Raw genomic sequence first — 20,515 nt, forward strand, 5'->3', positions numbered from 1 at the left:
AGGAACTGTCACACTGTTTTTCAAAGTATCTGCACCATTATACATTCCCACCAGCAGTATATGAGGATTCCAGTTTATCCCCATCTTTACCAATGCTTGTTATTATCTTTTTTATTATGGTCATTCTAGAGGTTATCAAGTGGTATCTCATTGTGGTTTTGATTTGCATTTCCCTGATGGCTAATGATGTTAGCATGTTTACATGTGCTTATTTGCCATTTATATATTTTCTTTGGAGAAATGTCTATTCAGATCCTTGCCCATTTTTAAATTGGGTGTGAAAAACAGATTTTATATTGAAATACAAGGACTGCCATATGGAGTTGGTGAGCAAGTTGAGAATATGAGTGTGTAATTCAGTACCAGACATGGATCAGTATGCCACTTAAAGCAACACTAACTTAACTGTGGTCCTTAATCTAAGTTTACATGCAAAATTCTGTGACTTGTTTATGTAAGTTGTCCATGACTTTCATTACATTTTCAAAAAGGGTCCATTTATACTTCCTAGAAACCAAAGGTAATTTTAATGGCTGACACCAGGTAAACAATAGACTATAACATTTTGGAGTCCAGCCTCTTCAGTTTGGTGTTCCCAGGCGTAGATCCCTATAAGGCACATGTTAAACATAAATATCGGACTCTTGGTTAAACTTTCAGTGTCTTAAAATGAACTGATTATGAATTGGCTAACCATGTTCTATAGGAGAGAGGCAAACACACAAATATCTCTGTAGCAAATTGAGAGCAAAAAGACCCAGCACATAGTAGTACCCTGAGGACTGCTTGTAATTAATTGGTTCTTCTTGAATCTTGGCATTCTGTTCTTCCCTTTACATTTTCTGTCTTTTCTGTAGACATTGTAGCAAAAGGTCTGACTAGAACCATTAATTTTTGAATTATCTGTACTGAAGTAACTGATAGTATGCTGAAGAAGCTTCCTGAGGGAATGAGAAGAAAGGAAAGAAGGTGGGAGGGAAGTACTGTGTTCGTTTCTAGGTTTGCACCATTGAGGAGCAGGGTTGAGGCAGGAGGAGGAAGAAGAATAGAACGAAGAGAGTGGGTAAGAAAGAAATGACAAGATGGAATGGGTGGTGGGCAGCACATGAAGATCAAGGGTTGAAGAATAAGAGTAGATCATTGATTTTGACCTTAGTAACTGAAGAGAGCAATTTCACTAGTGTGTAGAGGTAGGCATGAGACTAGGTGATTAAGTAAAGGAAGTCATCAAAAGGGTGGAAAATTCATAATACCCCCTTTTAATTATTTTATTTTTTATCATTATTTTTAGAGACAGGATCTTACTATGTTGCCCAGACTGGCCTTCAACTCCTGAGTGCAAGTGATCCTCCTGCCTCAGCCTTCTGAGTTCTGGGACTGCAGGCATACACCACTGCACCTGGCTCCCCTTTTTTATTTATAGTAAACTTTATTTTCATTGATACTCCATTTAACATAATTTCAAAGTAGCTCTGTGCCCTAAGATGAGCGAAAGAACAGATATCCTAAATATCATAAGAGATTTTTTTCACACTGTTCCTCTGAGCACAGCATGAGGTTTCAGAGCCCCCATTGTTGCCACCTAACATTTTATTCCTTGAGATTTCACCTATAAGATAGAGAAAGAGGCCAGCTGCAGTGACTCACACCTATAATCCCAGCACTTTGGGAGGCCGAGGTGGGTGGATCACAAGGTCAGGAGATCGAGACCATCCTGGCCAACGTGGTGAAACCCCATCTCTACTAAAAATACAACAATCAGCCAGGCATGGTGGCATGCCCCTGTTGTCCCAGCTACTCAGGAGGCTGAGGCAGGAGAATCGCTTGAACCTGTGAGGCGGAAGTTGCAGTGAACTGAGATCGTGCCACTGCACTCCTGTCTGGGTGACAGAGCAAAACTCTGTCTCAAAAAAATGATACAGAAAGAAGATATAACATCAATACACAAGAATTAAACTGTATTAGGGTATCTGTGGGGTTGTAATGGTGACTGAGTTTTTCCCTGCTAAGTTTGGTGTCTTTTTTTTTTTTTTGAGACAAGGTCTGGCTTGATCACCCAGGCTGGAGTGCAGTGGTGCGATGTCCGCTCACTGTGACCTCCGCCTGTAAGGCTCAAGCCATCCTCCCTCCTTAGCCTTCTGATTAGTTGGGACTATAGGCGCACACCACCATGCCTGGCTAATTTTTGTATTTTTGTAGAGACAGGGTTCCACCATGTTGCCCAGGCTAGCCCAAACTCGTGATCTCAAGCTATCCGTCTGCCTTGGCCTCCCAAAGTGCTAGGATTATAGGCATGAGCCACTGCGCCTGGCCAATAGTGTCTTTTCTTTTCTAAAGTAAAGTGTCAGATAGCCGGGCCTGGTAGCTCACCTCTGTAACCCCAGCACATTAGTAGGCCGAGGCAGGTGGATCACTTGAGCTCAGGAGTTTGAGACCAGCCTGGTCAACATGGTGAACCCCATCGCTAATAAGAATACAAAAAAAAAAAAATTAGCTGGGCATGGTGGAGCACACCTGTGATCCCAGCTACTCAGGAGATTGAGGCAGGAGAATCACTAGAACCTGGGAAACGGAGGTTTCAGTGAGCCGAGATCTGCCACTGCACTCCAGCCTGGGTGACAGAATGAGACCCTGTCTCAAAATAATAATAATAATAAATGAAGTAAAATGTCAGAATATGCAAAAATGCTGCACTTATTTCTGTTAATACCTTGAAAATAGTGGAAGTTTGGAGATTTTTAATTCTTCAAGAGTCCAAGCTGGGAAATGACTACTACTGATGGGGTTTGTTCAACGTACCAATTCCCAGCTTGGCAACCATCAGCAAACTGGTACCTGCAATTAAACCTGGAGACATAAATTTTCCAGAGTGGTAGAATCTCATTCCCATAATGCCAGCCAAGGTCTCAGATGTAGCTAGGAAAACCCAAGCATCCCTTGGATCCTGAAAGCTGATAAGCACCCAGGCCTGTTAAACCCCCAGAGAGGAATGGCATTCTACCTGCTTTTGCATAGTCAGTGATCCCTCCAGAGGCAACCAGTGCTGCCTAGCCAACAGCCAAACCAGTGCAAAGGCACTTGTGGACCAGTATCCTGCGACATTGTTCTCTTCTCACCTATGCAGACAGGAGACTATAGCAGGCCTGCACTTGGACTGCTCTCCTGAAGGTCTGCACTGGTCAGCAAGATCCCCTTATCCTTTTAGTATCTGTAGGACATTTTTAAATTTCTCTTATTTTCTTTTTATTTTTAACTTTTTTCAAAGATAGAAACAGGGGAGGCCAAAGTGGGCAAATCGCCTGAGGTTAGGAGTTCAAGACCAGCCTGGCCAATATGGTGAAACCCCATCTCTACATTTCTGGAAGTGGAGAGAAGAAAAATACAAAAAATTAGCTGGGCATGGTGGCGCATGCCTATAATCCCAGCTACTCGGGAGGCTGAGGCAGGAGAATTGCTTGAACCCAGGAGGCGGAGGTTGCAGTGAGCTGAGATTGCGCCACCACACTCCAACCTGGGTGACAGAGTGAGACTCCATCTCAAAAAAAAAAAAAAAAAATAGAAACAGGATATCACTATGTTGCCCCCAGGCTGGTCTGGAACTCCTGGCCTTAAGCAATCCTCCCACCTCAGCCTCCCAGAGTCTGTCTTTGTTTATTAGTCTTTCCAGAAATGTACTAATTTTATTTGTCTTTAAAAATTTTTATTTCCATTTTCTTTGGGTTAATTTTACTTTTCTAACTTCATGAGACAGATTTATTTTGATTTTAAAATTTCATTAATTTTAGCCATCCTCCTTTTCTTTTATTTATTTATTTTTTTTTGAGACGGAGTCTGGCTCTGTCACCCAGGCTGGAGTGCAGTGGCCAGATCTCAGCTCACTGCAAGCTCCGCCTCCCGGGTTTACGCCATTCTCCTGCCTCAGCCTTCCGAGTGGCTGGGACTACAGGCGCCCGCCACCATGCCCGGCTGATTTTTTGTACTTTTTAGTAGAGACGGGGTTTCACCGTGTTAGCCAGGATGGTCTCAATCTCACGACCTCGTGATCCGCCCGTCTCGGCCTCCCAAAGTGCAGGGATTACAGGCTTGAGCCACCACGCCCGGCCGCCATCCTCCTTTTCTAATATGTTTATTTAAGGCTGTCATTTTCCTCTAAGTATTGCTTTGGCTGCATCTCGGTTTTTGATATGTAGTTATTTCCATCATTGTTCTCTTATTTAACAAATACTAAGTGCCTCCTATGTACCAGATAGTGGGCTAGATGCTAAGAGTTCAGAGTAAGCAAAACAGTACTAGCACTTAATGAGCTCATAATCTAGTTGCAGAAATAGATATGTCAACAGATTATTATGTAACCATATAAAAAGTGTTATGTGTGAGGTATGTAAATACAAGGGGCTGTCACAGAATAAACTCTGCCTGCTGGAGTATAGAAAGGCTCCATGGGGTAGATGGGATGATATTTCATCCATCCATCCATTCATCCATCCATCCATCCGTATGGTCATTTAACAAGCATTTGTTTTGCATCTATTTTATGTAAAGTCTTGTGCTAGGTGCTGGAACTATGGCTACGTCTTGAAGGATGTGAAAAAAATAGGATAATGGAACAAGGTGGGGGTGGGATTTTAAAGCAGAAGTATCAACCTATGCAAAGGCACAGACATACAGGGGCATGGAAATGCATGATGAAGCTGGGCTGATGGGGAGTAGCTAGTTCGCTGGCACTGTGTGTGGTGTGGAAAGGTGTTTAGATTTTTGGGTTTTGGGTTGGAAATGAGAAGCCATGAAACCTAAAGCAAAGAAAATAAACAGGTTTTTTATTTGATATGTATTCTGGCAGTAGAATAAGGGTGAGGCAGAGACCAGTTAAGAGGCTTTTGGACTAGGTTCAAAGCAAGGACAGTAAATGTGGAGAGATTGATATAGATCCAAGAGATACCTAGGAGTTGGAATCAGTAGAACGTAAGGATCCTGGGGAGTTAAAAAAAAAAACAAAACAGGCATAAATGATCACTTCCAAGTTTCTGGCTTGTGTGACTGGATGAATGGACGGTGGTGCCATTGACTAGGGTAACGAATACCGAAAGGGCTACAGGCTTTGGCAGAGAAGTTACAAGTTTCATTTTAGATCAGGCTGAGCTTGCCAAAGAAAGTGCTATCCAAGAGCATCTGGTCTAAGGAAGCAGGAATAAACAAAGGAGCATTTCTGGAACTGGAGAGAGGATCATTGCCACCACTAGCCAATATGGTACCTTTGTACAAGTTATAAAAAAAAGTACTTCTCGGCCGGGCACAATGGCTCACACCTGTAATCCCAGCACTTTGGGAGGCCGAGGCGGGCAGATCACAGGGTCAGGAGATCGAGACCATCCTGGCTAACACGGTGAAACCCCGTCTCTACTAAAAATAAAAAAAATTACCCGGGCATGGTGGCGGCGCCTGTAGTCCCAGCTACACAGGAGGCTGAGGAAGGAGAATGGCATGAACCTGGGAGGTGGAGCTTGCAGTGAGCTGAGATCGCACCACTGCACTCCAGCCTGGGCGATAGAGTGAGATTCCATCTCAAAAAAACAAAAAAAGAAAAAAGAAAAAAAAAAAGTACTTCTCCTGGGCAGACCAGTTAGAAAAGGGCAACCTTTCTTCACAATAGAGTCAGCCACTTGGCTTGGTAGAAAGTCCCGGCTGGATTTCAGCCCCGTTCACTCCCTTGGCTGGGCACCTATATACAGTGCACAGATTGTACAACTATACACAGGAGCCTTGGGACTTACTTGGGTTTGGGGATGTGCCTAAGGGCTCAGCCCATTGTTTACCAATAGAAAAAGGAGGCAGGAAACTGAATTTGGCTGGGGGCTTGGTCAGGGAAGGAATCTAGTAATTGCTGAAGGATTTGGTGGTCAGGCCTCTTTCCTGTGGATTACATTGAATGTCTGTCCTCACCTGTGAAAGGGGTTACTATGAGCCCTCTCTATCATCTCAGGGCATTATGAGGATTTAAGGAGACCATGTATATGAAGTGTTTCAGGCATCTCTGTACCCACAATGTCTAGTACCAGACATGGCACACAGGTTTAACCACTAAATGGTAAAAGGAATGGCTAAGGTCAAATGAAGAGGTGCATAATGGTAAACTGAAGAATGTATGCTTGGTAAGTGTTGTGACTAGTGAGTGAATATGAAGGTAGTACAGACCCAGGGAGGGACATCTTCAGGGGACCAGTGGTAAGAGATAATGGCAGATAGAGGGTGCTGTCAGAGGTGTCTGCTGTGGCATGGGGGTCTCAGAGCTTGGCCTCTGGAGTATGGGTAAAGGGAAGCAAACTGAGAATTGAAGCACCAAAGAGCAGCAGAGGTGCCCGAGACATGAAATCTGGCAGGTAGTCAGCCCCTTAACTGATGTTATGGTTTGGGAAGAGTGAGGCAAAAAGAAGAAAGTCATCCAGGGAGGAAGAAATGACTGTCGGGAAGGGTTCTGTCATAGTAGAAGAAATTTGGGAAAAGTGAAGACGTCTTGTCGTATGCATGGTGATGTGGAATCCCAGTGGCAAGAAGCAGCAGGATGATGGCATCCTGAAGTTTACTCTCTCTTCTCTTTTCCCTACTCAGTAAGAATGGATGAAGACTGAGTGGAGAGCTGGAGGGTTTCTTGAGGGAATATAGTAGGTGATATGTTCTAAGGGACAATCCAGGTTTTACTCAGGACAAAGGATAGCCAGAAGAGATGAGCTGCAGATTGGTGTCCACATAGGTCCCTGAGAGTTTGGTAGCTTGCTTGATCCGTTGATGAACAAAATACCTTCTGTGGCCCAACTGGATCAGGCAGTTGAGATCTCAAGGTTTGGTACAGTGACTGAGGAATTTAGGCAGCTGCAAGACAGGTGCTTCTAGGCCAAGTGCGGTGGTTCACACCTGTAATCCCAACACTTTGGGAGGCCAAGGCTGGTGGATCACCTGAGGTCAGGAGTTTGAGACCAGCCTGTCCAACGTGGTGAAACCCAGTCTCTACTAAAGATTTTAAAAATAGCCGCACGTAGTGGTGGGCACCTGTAATCCCTACTCGGAGGCTGAGGTAGGAGAATTGCTTGAACCTGGGAGGCAGAAGCTGCAGTGAGCTGAGATTGCACCACTGCACTCCAGCCTGGGCGACAGAGTGAGACTGTGTCTCAAAACAAAACAAACAAACAAAAAAACAAAAACAGGTGCCTCTAGCCACTTAGGTCCCAACTAAAGCACAAAGGGGAAAAAAACATCTTCCTGAGAGACAGACCACTCCAAGCCTGAATTATCCAGGGCGGTAGCCAAGAGAAGCAGAGAAAAGCAAAGCTACAATCCAGTCCTACAGACTTAGTGGAGACCCAGGAAGCACTGGTAACAGAAATACAGCGTTCTGTATTTCATAAGGATCTTTTATACATAGATCTGACTTAATCATCATAGTGATCCTGTATGGTGGATATCTGCATTTCACAGATGACAAAATAGAAGTGTAGAAGTTTCTAGAAGAAGCTGAAGCCATTTACCTAAGGGATATGAATTGATTCTTGTGAGTTGTTACCTCTTTAGTTGTCTGTAGCCTTCAGCTGGAGACAGTTCATGCTGATCTGGTCAACCTACATGTGACTGGCTATTCTAGCCTTTAAAGGGTGTTTGTCCTCTGTTAGAGGCTAGGACTCCACCTCAGGTTAGATTGAAGGTGCTGCAGGGGGGTTCATCTCCCTCCCCAGGACCCTGAGACTTGGAGGCATGGACAGGACCTGGGCTTAGGCCCTGACCATAGTGTATGTGTGTGAGTATATGTGTGTGCACATAGGCTGTGTGTCTAGGAGGGCTGTGGAATTCAGTGTATCCACTCTGGGGGGCGCCCACCAAGCACACATATGCACATTTGTGTAAGTCTCTGTAAGTGTTCAGGGGAAGAAGAATAAAAAAAGTGGGTTTTTGTTTTTTTTTTTTGAGACGGGGGCTCCCTCTGTCACCCAGACTGGAGTGCAGCCGCATGTTCTCAGCTCACTGCAGCCTCCACCTCCTGGGTTCAAGCAATTCTGCCTCAACCTCCAAAGTGGTTGGGACTACAGGTGTATGCCACCACGCCTGGATAATTTTTGGTTTTTTGTTTGTTTTTTGAGACGGAGTCTCACCCTGTCGCCCAGGCAGGAGTGCAGTGGTGCAATCTCGGCTCACTGCAATTTCTGCCTCCCAGGTTCAAGCAATTCTCCTGCCTCAGCCTCCCGAGTAGGTGGGATTACAGGCATGTACCACCACGCCCAACTAATTTTTGTATATTTAGTGGAGACGGGGTTTCACCATGTTGTCCAGGCTGGTCTCAAACTCCTGACCTCAAAGTGATTCACCTGCCTCAGCCTCCCAAAGTGCTGGGATTACAGCCGTGAGCCACCATGCCCAACCATGTTTCTTATTTCTCCCAACTGTTCCACTTCTTCCTATTTTCTTATTTTCCCTCTCATTTCTTTTTTTCCTCTCCTTTCCTTGTGAGTTTAGATGGCATTATGACTAAGTTATCTGGCACACGACTTGTCACTCAGCTTTGTCATGTCAGAGGACAGGGTCCCTCTGTGGCCGAGACTTTGAAACTTCAGTCAGTTGCTGAATGATCCAGAGTAGTTCTGCTGACAGTGGCCTGAGGGGGTAGGGGGGAAGTGACGGGCAGAATTTGGTTTAGCCTCACTTGAGACCAAGCCTTCCCCCAGCCCCCTGTGTCTGGCACCATCATGGTGGGTGGGACCAGAGGGTACATGTAAATGCAGACAAAGGTTTGTTTTGGGGATGAAGGTAGAGCTTCGTCAGGGGAAGCTGAAGAGGGTCATACATCAGGAGCAGCCCAGGAGTTAGCCTGTCTGTCCCCTTTCCACAGCAACAGGTGAGAAGAAGGAAGGCTGGTCGTGGGAATCCTACCTAGAGGAGCAGAAGGCCATTACTGCCCCAGTCAGCCTCTTCCAGGACGTGAGTTGGACAATTTCCCCCTAGGAAGAGCTTGTCTTCCCAGTCCAGGGACACACCACCAAACTTAGGCCTTCTGGCGTTTTCTGTGTCAGGCATGCCTCAGTGGACTGGCAGAATGGAAAGGGAGAGACTGTTTAGGGGCCCAGAGTGGAAAAGGGCCCGCCATAAGGGGCTGGCAGGGTGGGAAGAAATAGAGAGGTGGAAGCTAGGCTCACCCATCACTGGGCCTGCAGACTTTTGAGTTCTGGTGACTTCTACTCGATTCAGCATTGATCTTTCCATGACTTTGGTGAGAGGGAGCCCTTGGTGAGTCCAGCCCTGACTCACCCACATTTTTCAAGGGACCTGGGAGATATTCTCTCTCTCTCTAGATCCCTGAAGTAACGATCCCCAAATAAGTTGCCCCTTTGGAAATACCAGGCAGGTGGGGCCTAAAGGCAGCTCCTTCACCCCAAGCCCACTAGGCAAGGATAAGGCTGGATGGAAGCTGGGTCCTCTCCACTCTGTGCGTTGACAGTCCCAGGCAGTCACTCACAACAAGAATGGCTTCAAACTGGGCATGAAGTTGGAAGGCATTGACCCTCAACACCCGTCCATGTACTTCATCCTCACTGTGGCTGAGGTGAGCTGGGGCTTGGTACCACCTTTCTGATGATGTCTCTCAGTGTAGATTGATGGATCTTGCTGGGGACATAGAAGGAAACACCTCCCTTCCCTCAGAGCACACACAATCTAGTAGGGGATTAAGTTGGAATACACAGAAAGCTTAAAAGAAAAAAACCACATGGAGTGTCATGGGTCAGTCCTATTACTGGATGAACGTATACTGTCCACTCTGGGAAAGCTTGAGGAGATCCCGAGGGCCAGGGATGTTGGCGTGAGTCAAACAAGGTCTTTGTCCTCTAGGAGCTCACAGTTGTCTGGGGAACCAGCCAAATAAACATATCAGTGACATGCCATGGGGGTGGCAGCAGACTTGAGGTGGGAGGCACAGCTGGATCAGATCTGTCTGAGGAGCAGGAAAAGCATAGAGGAAGGGCCTCCTTTGCAGAGTCTTGAGAGAGAAGTTGTGAATAAGGAGGGAGCTCCAGGCAGAAGGAGCAAAGTGGGCAAAAGCCCTGGGGCATGGAACAGACTGCTACCCTCAAGGAATTGCTATTAGCTCAGCAAGACTGGAAGCAGAGTGTGAGTGGGGAACAGTGAGAGAAGGTAGCAGAGGGAACAGTCATCAGGAGCCCTCAGCAGTCCTGAGCCTTGGTGGCTGCCCTCAGAATTCTGTCCAGGGCTCAAAAGGGCAGGAGACTCTCATAGGGTCCACCTCCCTTGTATCCAGAACTCAGGGCTCATGAGTACACAAATTGTCCTCACTGCAGAATAGGACAGGATGGGGTACACCTGGGAGGAAAGAAAGGTGGGGTTGGGGAACCTGCTAGCATTAGAGCTTCTGAGACCACCAGAGTGGGCCAGGAGAGGTGAGGGAGATGGGGAGTGGGGCATCTCCTGACATTGGAGTCCCTGATTCCCCTCATGGGGCCAGGTATGTGGCTATCGCCTACGCCTGCACTTTGATGGGTATTCTGAGTGCCATGACTTCTGGGTCAATGCCAACTCCCCTGACATTCACCCTGCTGGCTGGTTTGAGAAGACGGGGCACAAGCTGCAGCCTCCCAAAGGTAAGGCCTAGCTGGGTTGGTCACAGTGAGGCAGTGAGTCCTCAGACCCTTTGCTTCTTCCCCTTGGGTCCCCTGGCTTCCAACTCGTTTGTTTTCTGACCCTGTACGCTGTTCCAAAGTCAGCCTCTCTTCGTCGCATCCTGATGACTCTGCCCTGGGACCAAGTTGACCAGGAGCCCTAGGACTTCTGCTTTGCACTTGCCATTTGAGTGTCCGCTCAAGTCGTGTCCTGCTTCAGTAGTGGGGGATCCCTGGGCAAGTTCTTGAGGGCTGGGGGAGGGTGGTCCTCAGGCATGCCTGATTCTGCTGCTTCACTGTGGGGTGCCCTCGCCGTGGCCCAGACTCTGCACGGCGCTCTGTTCATCCCCCTCGAGGGGCCTAGGTTACAAGGAGGAGGAGTTCAGCTGGAGCCAGTACCTGCGCAGCACAAGAGCTCAGGCTGCCCCCAAGCACCTGTTTGTGAGCCAGAGCCACGTGAGTGCCCCTGAGTGACAGTGGATGTCACCCCCAAGTCCCAGAGTCACTGCAGCTGGCCCAGGGTATCTGACTCATCAGAAGGAAGTTAATCTACTGGTTCTTTCAGCTTTGTTCTGATCTCTCATATCAGATGGGGAGGGGCACAGCTGGGCAGGGTCCAGGGCCAGGGATGGGAAGCTGGTTATAGGTTTTTCCCGACTTCCTTCCCTCCTTTGCTACTGCAGATATCCTGTCCTCACATCCCCTTGGAGCCCCTGACCCACTACCCTAGTCTAAGCACTGAGATATCATTGCTCATGTATTCTTGCTTTGGTTTGCTTTGCAGTTCTTTGGTGTAAGGTCAATGCCTCTATTCTGGGAGCTTGTTTTTTCTTCCTTTTGCCCAACATTGAGATTCCTCCATTTATTTCCAACAATTCATCCCTTGTCCTTTCCTCTGTTCAAGGCAGCTGGCAGCTTATCCAGCAGTTAAAGTATCTCACATAATCCCAACCAAAAGGCCTAGGATATATAGGGAGCCCCCATTAAAAATATTATACTGGGTCGGGCACGGTGGCTCATGCCCGTAATCCCAGCACTTTGGGAGACTGAGGCAGGTGGATTACCTGAGGTCAGGAGTTCAACACCAGCCTGGCCAACATGGTGAAACCCCGTCTCTACTAAAAATAGAAAAAATGAGCTGGGCATGGTGTTGGGCATCTGTAATCCCAGCTACTCAGGAGGTTGAGGCAGGAGAATCGCTTGAACCTGGGAGGCGGAAGTTGCAGTGAGCCAAGATCGCGCCATTGCTCTCCGGTCTCAGCAACAAGTACGAAACTCCATCTCAAAAAAGAGAAGTGTATGTTTGTGTATATATATATATCATACTGGGTGGGTGCGGTGGCTCACACCTGTAATTCCAGTACTTTGGGAGGCTGAGGCGGGAGGATCACTTGAGCCTAGGAGTTTGAGACTAGCGCAGGCAACATAGTGAGACCCTATCTATATAAAAAATGTCATTAAATTAGCTGGGCATGGTGGCACGTGCCTGTAGTCCTAGCTACTACAGTAGCTAGCTGAGGTGGGAGGATTGTTTGAGCCCAGGAATTCAAGGCTACAGCAAGCTGTGATTGTACCACTGCACCCCAGCCTGGGCAACAGAGTGAGACCCTGTGTCTAATAAAAAAACAACCATATTGCATGTCTAGAGTCCCCATGGGCCCGGGCCTCCACCATGCTCTTCAGGCAGAGACAGTTACTCCCCCACCCCAGTCCAGCCCCAGAGTTCATACTTGCAGGTTCCCAGGTGACAGGTGGGGTCCCATCTGCTGTTGTGACAACAAATGCCGACTTCTAATCCAAACTGTTTAAATAGTGGCGCCACCATTGACTAGCATTGTGTTCTGGGCCAAGTGATTTAACTTCTTAAATGGGAATAGGGTTGTTGTAAAGGTCCAGGGAGGTGATGTCTTTTGAAGCTTACATGGCAGGTACTCAGTTTATACTGGTTCCCCGCCTGCCTCTGTGCCATAGATGTCCACTGTTTCTTCCCGGTCACCCCACTATTGCCACAACTGCCTCAGGACAGGCTGGGAGGGATTGTCTGGGTAGGGAAGATTTATACTTGATTCGCCAGGTTCTTTGGGCGAACGCATAGCCTCCTTCCAGGCACTTACCTTCTGGCACAAGCCAGGCCTCTGAGTGCACCTTAGAGACCAGAGGTTCCTGAGTGCCTCAGGGCTCAGGTTATAATTCTGCCCTGGAGGGCCCTCTTTCCCAGCTTATTTCTCCTTCCTTTCTCACTGCCCACACCCCAGGCTTTCCTAGAGAACCTATTCCTTTGTTTGCCAATGGGCTCGGGGCTGGTGCTAGCCAGCTTGGCCCTGGCCATGGCAGCCCCTCTTTTTCCCCTAGAGTCCCCCACCCCTGGGCTTCCAGGTGGGCATGAAGCTGGAGGCTGTTGACCGCATGAACCCCTCCCTTGTCTGCGTGGCCAGTGTGACCGATGTGGTGGACAGCCGCTTCCTGGTGCACTTCGACAACTGGGATGATACTTATGACTACTGGTAGTGGGAGGGCCCAGACGTGGTCTCAGGGGGCGAGGGGATGGCAGGGGGCAACTGCTTTCATATCTCAGGTACCATGTAGCCCCACTCAGTCCAGTTCTGACATTCAGATCTTCCTCAGGTTGGAAGATAATTGAATTGAGTTTTATCATAAGAAATATAGCTCAATATTAAATGTTTCATCTAAAAATACCATGGTTAAGATGAGCAAACCCCTATGATTCATGATTTTCCCTTAGATATCATGGTGATGGTAGAGTTTGTCATTCATGTTGCAATTTTCTAACTTTGTCATTGCCATCTGTCTCCCTCTCACTAAGAAGTAGATGAGGGTGGGTCCTGAGCCATGCTGTCAGGGGATGGCAGGCTCAGGGCCTCAAGTTGCTCTTGGGACAGTGACGTGTTCTTGGATTTCAGGTGTGATCCCAGCAGCCCCTACATCCACCCAGTGGGCTGGTGCCAGAAGCAAGGAAAGCCCCTCACCCCTCCACAAGGTGACCCTGCAGCCTGAGCACGTCCCCTTTCCTAAGCCTGGCTCTGCTTCCCTCCACTGACCGCCTACCAGTAGTGCCTCGGTAGCTGGCTCTCTAGGGTCAGGGTGAGAGAACAGACATGTCCTGAAGCCTCAGCTTCTTGGCCTGGGAGTTGAGAACCCTTTGATTTTAGGAGACTCCTGTCAAACCCTGACTCCACTGGGGTTTAGGGGAAGAAAGTTACATGACCATCTCAGCAAGGAAACGGGGAATCAGAAGTAAAATGAGTCCTTCCTCCTGGAAGTATTGCATTGGCCCAAATACAATAGAGATTCAGATGGGTCTGGGGTGGGAGCAACAGACCAAGAGTGACAGGAGTCAGGGTTCCCAGACAGCCCTGTAAACTATTAGGGTGGTGCTGTGCTTGGTTCTACTAGCACCCATCTGCCTGAGGAGCCCAGTGCAAGGAGCTGGCTGTGGTGATGGTGGGGGAGATTCTACTCCAAGGGCCTTTGTCCCTTCCATGTTCCTGGTCGTGCTTGGGGGCAGAGGGCTTCCCCAGTACACCTGGGTGGCTAGACATTGCTGTCATCCTCTCCTCCAGACTACCCAGACCCTGATAACTTCTGTTGGGAGAAATATCTGGAAGAAACTGGGGCCTCTGCTGTCCCCGCTTGGGCCTTCAAGGTGGTGAGTCAGTGCTCCCTGCCCCCAGAGCTGAGCTCAGAAAGACATGGAGCACTCAGCTAGCCAGGCTGGGGCCCTAGTTTTCTCCTTTGGGCAAACCCCAGTTTCCCCAGGCACAGCATTTGGGCTCCCTCTGTGGGGCCTCACCTCTGCTGAGCTAGGCCTTGGCCTGAAGGAAGCTGTCCCATCTGCAGCGACCCCCTCACAGCTTCCTGGTCAACATGAAGCTGGAGGCTGTGGACCGCAGGAACCCAGCCCTGATTCGCGTGGCCAGCGTGGAGGATGTGGAGGACCATCGGATAAAGGTGGCTCTGGGACCCTAGGGCTGGGAAGTGGACAGGCCAGTTGGGCAGGAATTCTGTAGACTGCTTAGAGGTCAAGGGCATCATGGCATGAGAGAGATGAAGCCAGAGATCTTGAATCTCATTCTTGCCTCATCTGTGACTTATTTTTGTGGGCTTGGACAAGTCATTTTCCCTCTCTAAGCCTTACATCATCTGTAAAATGGGCCTAATAATCCTCGTCCCACCCGAGGACTGCCAGTGGGAGATGCCAGTAACTTGATGAGTGATGCCCTTGGAAAATGTGGTGGCCAAGACTGATTATTGCAGGGCTGGCCCCTTGATTCTTCCAATCCAGGATCTAGCTTCTGACGGGTCCCAGGGATGGGGAGAGGACCTCCTGGCTGAGCTGGGCTCCATGAGAAACACCTGACTTCCAAGAGCCTTTCCTCCCCAGATCCACTTTGATGGCTGGAGTCATGGCTATGATTTCTGGATCGACGCTGACCACCCAGACATCCACCCTGCCGGCTGGTGCTCCAAGACAGGACATCCCCTGCAGCCGCCTCTCCGTGTGTACCCCTAGGGCACTCTGATCTTTTCCTTTCCCCCCAGGTTCTGACAGTCCTGTAGTTTGCCTACAGAGCTCTGCAACCCATGCCCAAATATGACACAGAGGGCTCTGACGCCTACCACGAGTTTCGGAATCCCCCATCCACCCCACCCCCGGACTATATGCTACACTAAGCAGCGCTTCTGGCTACCCCAGTTGTCGGGGTTTGGGGTGTTGAGGTGCAAAGGGGCGAGCTCACTTGGTAGCATGTGCTTCAGAGGTGGTCAGGCACTCAGGGATTTCTCTCAGCATCTAGCAGAGCCACACTGAGCATGCACTGTGTTTGCTAAGGACATGCTGGCTTCCTAAAGTAAATTCTCATTGTCTGTGTGGCAGGGATTAGAGTTCAGGTCACTGGGCTGCACAGCCCCATTTTCACCCTTAGGATTCTCCTTCCTTATTTCCCTGCTGCAACTGTGTTTGTCTCACATGGGGTGTTGATCCTTTTTGAATGTTCTCCAAGCATGGGCAGAGCCTTAAAAAAGTTACCAAAGTCTTGGGAATGAAAACAAGAAAGAGAACTGAGGGTAACATGAATCTGCCCGATGTGGCTTCTAAGGTATGGCTTCACCCAACCAACTCTGAGTGGCTCTTCTCCCCTAGAGTTCTCTCAGAGACTGAGGGCATGGTCTACAGGTTTCAGCAAAGTATTAACATATGAGAGCTAAGCCCTCCTTACTCAGAGAGGGGCAGATATCCAGTAACAGAGAATGGTGTCACAACCGACACAGGGCCCTCATCCCTGGGGAGTGGGTTTCTAGTGCTGATCTCCCCAGTGGAAACTGCTCCTTCCTTCCCAGCACTCCCCACCACTAGGACTCCATGAGGACCCCCCTCCTTTCTGCTCTTCTAGGACCCAGAGAGCCCAGCTCTGCCTCCCTTGGGGGCTGTCCCCCTCTCAGCTATAGGAGCCTGCCCCACACTAGGACATCCAAATACAGCTTTCACCACCGGTGAGTGAAGGTTCCTGCTGAGACCCTCAGGGTTGTTTCGCACCTACTGCGTGCAGCCGACTGGGGTCCATCAAGACACTCTCCAGATGGGACCAGGGCTGGAGAGGGCTCAGCAGGGACCAGTGGATTCAACCCAACTTAAGCCTCTTCTTCCCCAGGAAGTGCCCCACTCCTGGTTGCGACGGCTCTGGCCATGTCACAGGCAAGTTCACAGCTCACCATTGCCTCTCAGGCTGCCCGCTGGCTGAGAGGAACCAGAGCCGGCTGAAAGCAGAGCTGTCTGACTCGGAGGCCTCAGCTCGCAAGAAGAACCTCTCAGGCTTCTCCCCAAGGAAGAAGCCTCGCCATCATGGCCGGTATGGAGGCCAGGGAGTCAGGGCCCGGGCTTCCTGGGGGTGTGGGGCCTCGTAGCCTCTCGAACTGGGCCAGACGCTGATTCCCTGCCATGTACCTGGTCCTTCCTTCTCCAGAATTGGACGCCCTCCGAAGTATCGAAAGATTCCGCAGGAAGATTTCCAGAGTAAGTCTGACTTATCTGCTCCTATGTCCTCCACTTCAGAGTGTTCACAGTGAGTGCTCTGTCATTGGTGGGATGAGACAGATTTCCCAGAGTGGGAGAAGTTAGAAGGAGGGCGTGCCTCTTCGTTTGAGATACTAAGAGCACAGAGCAGTGGCAAAAGCAATGGAGGGGCTTTGAGTGACCTTGGGTTCCAGTCTCATGTCCCCCATGGCCTTGCTGTGAGTCTGTGGGGAAGGTACAGAGTCTCTTGGGGCCTTTGGTTTTCACCGTGAAGCAGAATGATGCCCCTGCTCTTCTCTGATTCTAGGCTTCCTGGGAAGGAGACCATAGCTATCCCTTTCTACCTGCGTGACCTTAAGCAAGTCCCTTAACATCTTTGAGCTTCAGTTTCCTCACTTGAATAATTGGATAAAACCTGCCTTTCCGTTGTCAATACCTGAAATAACAGTGGTTACTACCACTGCTCACTGAGCATCTACTATGGGCCAGGCAGTATGCCAGGTGCTTTACACATACTGTGTCTAACTCTCACACGAGTTCTCTGACATGTATATTGTTCTTCTGCGAGAGGAGGAATATGAGTCTCAGAGGATGAAGTCACTTGCCCAGGGTCATTCACCTTGTAAGGGGCAGAGTTGGCATTCCAACTTGGATCTGACCTGACTCCTCCTGCTGCGTGCTGCTGGTATAAGAGACATAAAGCACCTAACCCAAATGTCAGTTCACTTCTCACTCCCCTTGCATTAGCGTGCTTGCTGCCGTAACAAAATACCATTGACTGGGTAGCTTAAACAACAGAAATTTATTTTTCACAGTTCTGGAGGCCAGAAGTCCAAGATCAAGGTGTTGGCAGGCTTGATTTCTTGGCTTGCAGACGGCTGCCTTCTTGCTATGCTCTCACGTGGTCTTTCTTCTGTGCACAAGCATTCCTGGTGTCTCGTGATGTGTCCAAGTGTCTCTTCTTGTAAGGATACCAATTGAATATTGGTATCCTTGGATTAGGGCCCATCCTAATGACCTCATTTTAACTTAATCACTCTTTAAAGGCCCTTTCTCCAAATGCAGTCCCATTCTGAGGCACTGGGGGTTAGGGCTTCGGCACATGAATTTTGCAGGGACACATTTCAGCCCATAACATACTTCAAGGGGAGGAGCATAGTGACTGAGCCCTCCCCTGGGTGGTGAATTCATCTTACATCTGCAGTCACTAGTATAGGGCCTGATGCACAGCAGGGCAGTTGAATGGAATGAATGTCGTTTTCAGGCTAAAAGAGACCTTGAGAATCACTTGGTTTAATGCACCTTTGGCAAGACCCAAGCTGTCCCAGTTCTTCAAGAACAGTCTCTGTAATCTGGGCAGTAAATAACATAGTGATAAAAAGCATAGCCCTGAAGTCAGACTACCTTTTACAGGCTGAGAGATCTTGGGTGGGTGACACTGCCTCTCTGAGCCTCACCTTCCTCATCTGTAAAATGCTGATAATAATCGAACCCATCGTATGATGTGGTGAGAGGCTTAACTGAGATGCTCCATGTGAGGTGCTTAGCACAGCTCCCTGCCAGTATTATTATTCTGAGTCTCTTGCTCACTCCCTCTTGCTGTCATCTCATACTGTTTCCTTTTTTCGGGAACAGAGGCAGTTTCTTCAGTCTCACACCTGAGGGTCTTGGCCAGCGCCTAGACCCTCAGAGTAAGGACTCCTAAGGATCAAACTGCAGTGGGCACTTCTTGTACCCACCTGTGGCACCCACGGTCTGGTCCACTGCAGGACCAAGTTCTGACCACCAGAGGGCACTTGCCTGCTGTGTTCACCCCGGAATTAGGCTGTAGAATTTTTGGGAAGCTACATCTTTCCAAGACTAAGACTATGTCCTGGAGCTGGTAAAGAAGGGCTCACCCAGAGCCTTGAGGCACTTCAAGGATAGAGCAGAGGCCATTTCCCAGATCTCACTTCTGCAGGGCACCCCTGCTTTTCTAGCTCTCCTCTCACCCAGAGGAGCCACTGGTCATTCATAGGCTCTGGGGTTTGCTGGCGAACACTTCCATAGGAAGGGCTGCCTGGAGAGGACAGGGCTTGGCTGGGCTTAGTCTTTAGGCCTGGAAGTGTCAACTGCTGAAGGAACCGAGGAGCCATGTCTGAGGAGACATGTCTGACCTGCAGCTGGATGTCTGCAGTTAGATAAAACACTAACTGCTGGTGAGCGCTCCTGGCCTGTGCTCTTCCCTGTGCTCTGGGGAAGCAAGATAAGGAGAAAAGCTCCCTACAAACTTGGTGTTGTCTCCCAAACCCCACCCCAGGGTATGAAGGGGACCAGATACAGGGTTTCAAAGAGGGAGTACCTGGTGGACCAGAGGCCAAACCTGTGGCCAGGTAGATAAGGTGCTAGTGGTGGTAGCTGTCATGAGAGATGCTGGGCGTGCCCCAGACGGGCCATGAGAGGAGCTGACTGAGCAGGGAGATGGGGCTGTCTGGGGTATGGGCAGGGCAAGTATTAGGGTTTTGCTGATGAACAGAGAGAGCAGCAGGAAGGCAGTGGCACAGAAGTGTGGTTGGTAGGGCCGGGGATGGAATCCCCGAGGCTTTGTGGGTGGAAGAGCCAGGCTTAAAGGCAGACACTCAAGGAGAGAGGGCAGGACAATCTATGACCAACAGGGAGGGTCTTTGACAAGAGGGCACTTGGAGGTGCTGCACTAATGAGCATCTGGAATTAGCACCAGGAGAATAAAGAGCCAATGCCCCTGGACCATGGACAGAGGCTGGGAAAACCCCTTGGGAAAGTGGCCACATTGCACAAGGCCAGCCAAGGCTGGTAGCAGTGAGTGGGGCCAGGTTTGTCAAAGCAGCCAGAGGGGGATGAAGTCCAAGTTGGCAAGTGCCAGGCCCCAGCAAGGAGGAGGCCAAGCTGAGCAGCATGAGTCATCAGCTCAGTACAGCTGCTTGAGGTAGGAGGTTGGGGCCACTGATCCCAGAGGCAGACGAGGAAGCAAAGCCACAGGCAACATGGAGCTGAGGAGTGGGTCAGGGATCACCCTCTAGTGCTGGCGTAGGCAGTAGTGCAGACCGGGCTGGTGGAGGAGGCGGGGGAACTGGAGCTTGAGGCAATGGCAGTGGCCAGAGGGGTGGTCTTCAGCCTCCTCAGGGGGACTAGCTCTGAGAAAGTTGGTCGTAGCCCAAAAGGACCCATGAGAAGAAGAGTAAACAGAGTGGACTTCTGACGTCAAGGCTGAGCTTGTTTGGATGTTAAGGACCCTTTTGATGCATGGCATCTAGAAAATTGTGTCTTTAGAGATGCTGCAGCAGCTCTAAGAGAGTATCCTTGCAGGGCCCAGGGTGGTGCAGCCTCGGAGAGATGGGGTGAGGGTCATTCCAAATAGCTGACCTGAGAGTCTTTGAGAGAGCCACTTTACCAGCAGGAGTGAACACTGCGTGAGGAGTCAGGAGATATGGCTCACCCTCTTGACTCTACAGGCTGTCAGAAGGGGCCCGGGGTCCTGTCTACTCTGCCAGCCAGTCTCCTGAGTGGTGTGGGTATGCATGGGCTTCGGGAACAGTTTAGCCCTCAGCGTCGGCCTGCCAGCCTCTGCCTCTGCTTTCCAGCACTCACGCCCGATGTCGTGCACCAGTCCCTCTTCATGTCAGCCCTGTCGGCCCACCCTGACCGCTCACTCTCAGTGTGCTGGGAGCAGCACTGCAAGCTCCTGCCAGGAGTAGCGGGCATCTCAGCCTCGACAGTCGCCAAGTGGACCATCGATGAGGTGAGGAGCGAGGGCCCTTCTTTATCCTTGTCTTCCCCTCCTCCTCCCTCTCACCATACCCTGGTGGAAAGGCCC

The 20,515-nt window shown here is 49.6% G+C and overlaps 1 protein-coding gene and 1 pseudogene across 3 annotated transcripts in view; one reads left to right on the plus strand and one right to left on the minus strand.

The window, feature by feature from the left end:
* L3MBTL1 (l(3)mbt-like 1 (Drosophila)) overlaps window positions 1-20,515 on the plus strand; it is a 54,307-nt gene that overhangs the window by 26,179 nt on the left and 7,613 nt on the right. For all 3 annotated transcript variants that reach the window (XM_011996476.1, XM_011996475.1, XM_011996477.1), the window contains 13 exons: window positions 8,873-8,961; window positions 9,479-9,583; window positions 10,499-10,634; window positions 11,017-11,108; window positions 13,005-13,156; window positions 13,574-13,650; window positions 14,234-14,319; window positions 14,511-14,621; window positions 15,055-15,169; window positions 16,064-16,163; window positions 16,322-16,519; window positions 16,634-16,683; window positions 20,283-20,440. In XM_011996476.1, the coding sequence (XP_011851866.1) occupies window positions 8,873-8,961; window positions 9,479-9,583; window positions 10,499-10,634; window positions 11,017-11,108; window positions 13,005-13,156; window positions 13,574-13,650; window positions 14,234-14,319; window positions 14,511-14,621; window positions 15,055-15,169; window positions 16,064-16,163; window positions 16,322-16,519; window positions 16,634-16,683; window positions 20,283-20,440 (1,469 nt within the window). The remainder of the gene's footprint in view (window positions 1-8,872; window positions 8,962-9,478; window positions 9,584-10,498; window positions 10,635-11,016; window positions 11,109-13,004; window positions 13,157-13,573; window positions 13,651-14,233; window positions 14,320-14,510; window positions 14,622-15,054; window positions 15,170-16,063; window positions 16,164-16,321; window positions 16,520-16,633; window positions 16,684-20,282; window positions 20,441-20,515) is intronic.
* LOC105551300 lies at window positions 2,774-3,102 on the minus strand (annotated as a pseudogene).

The sequence above is a fragment of the Mandrillus leucophaeus genome, unplaced genomic scaffold (genome assembly GCF_000951045.1).
Source record: "Mandrillus leucophaeus isolate KB7577 unplaced genomic scaffold, Mleu.le_1.0 Scaffold516, whole genome shotgun sequence".
NCBI classification, from domain to species: Eukaryota; Metazoa; Chordata; class Mammalia; order Primates; family Cercopithecidae; genus Mandrillus; species Mandrillus leucophaeus.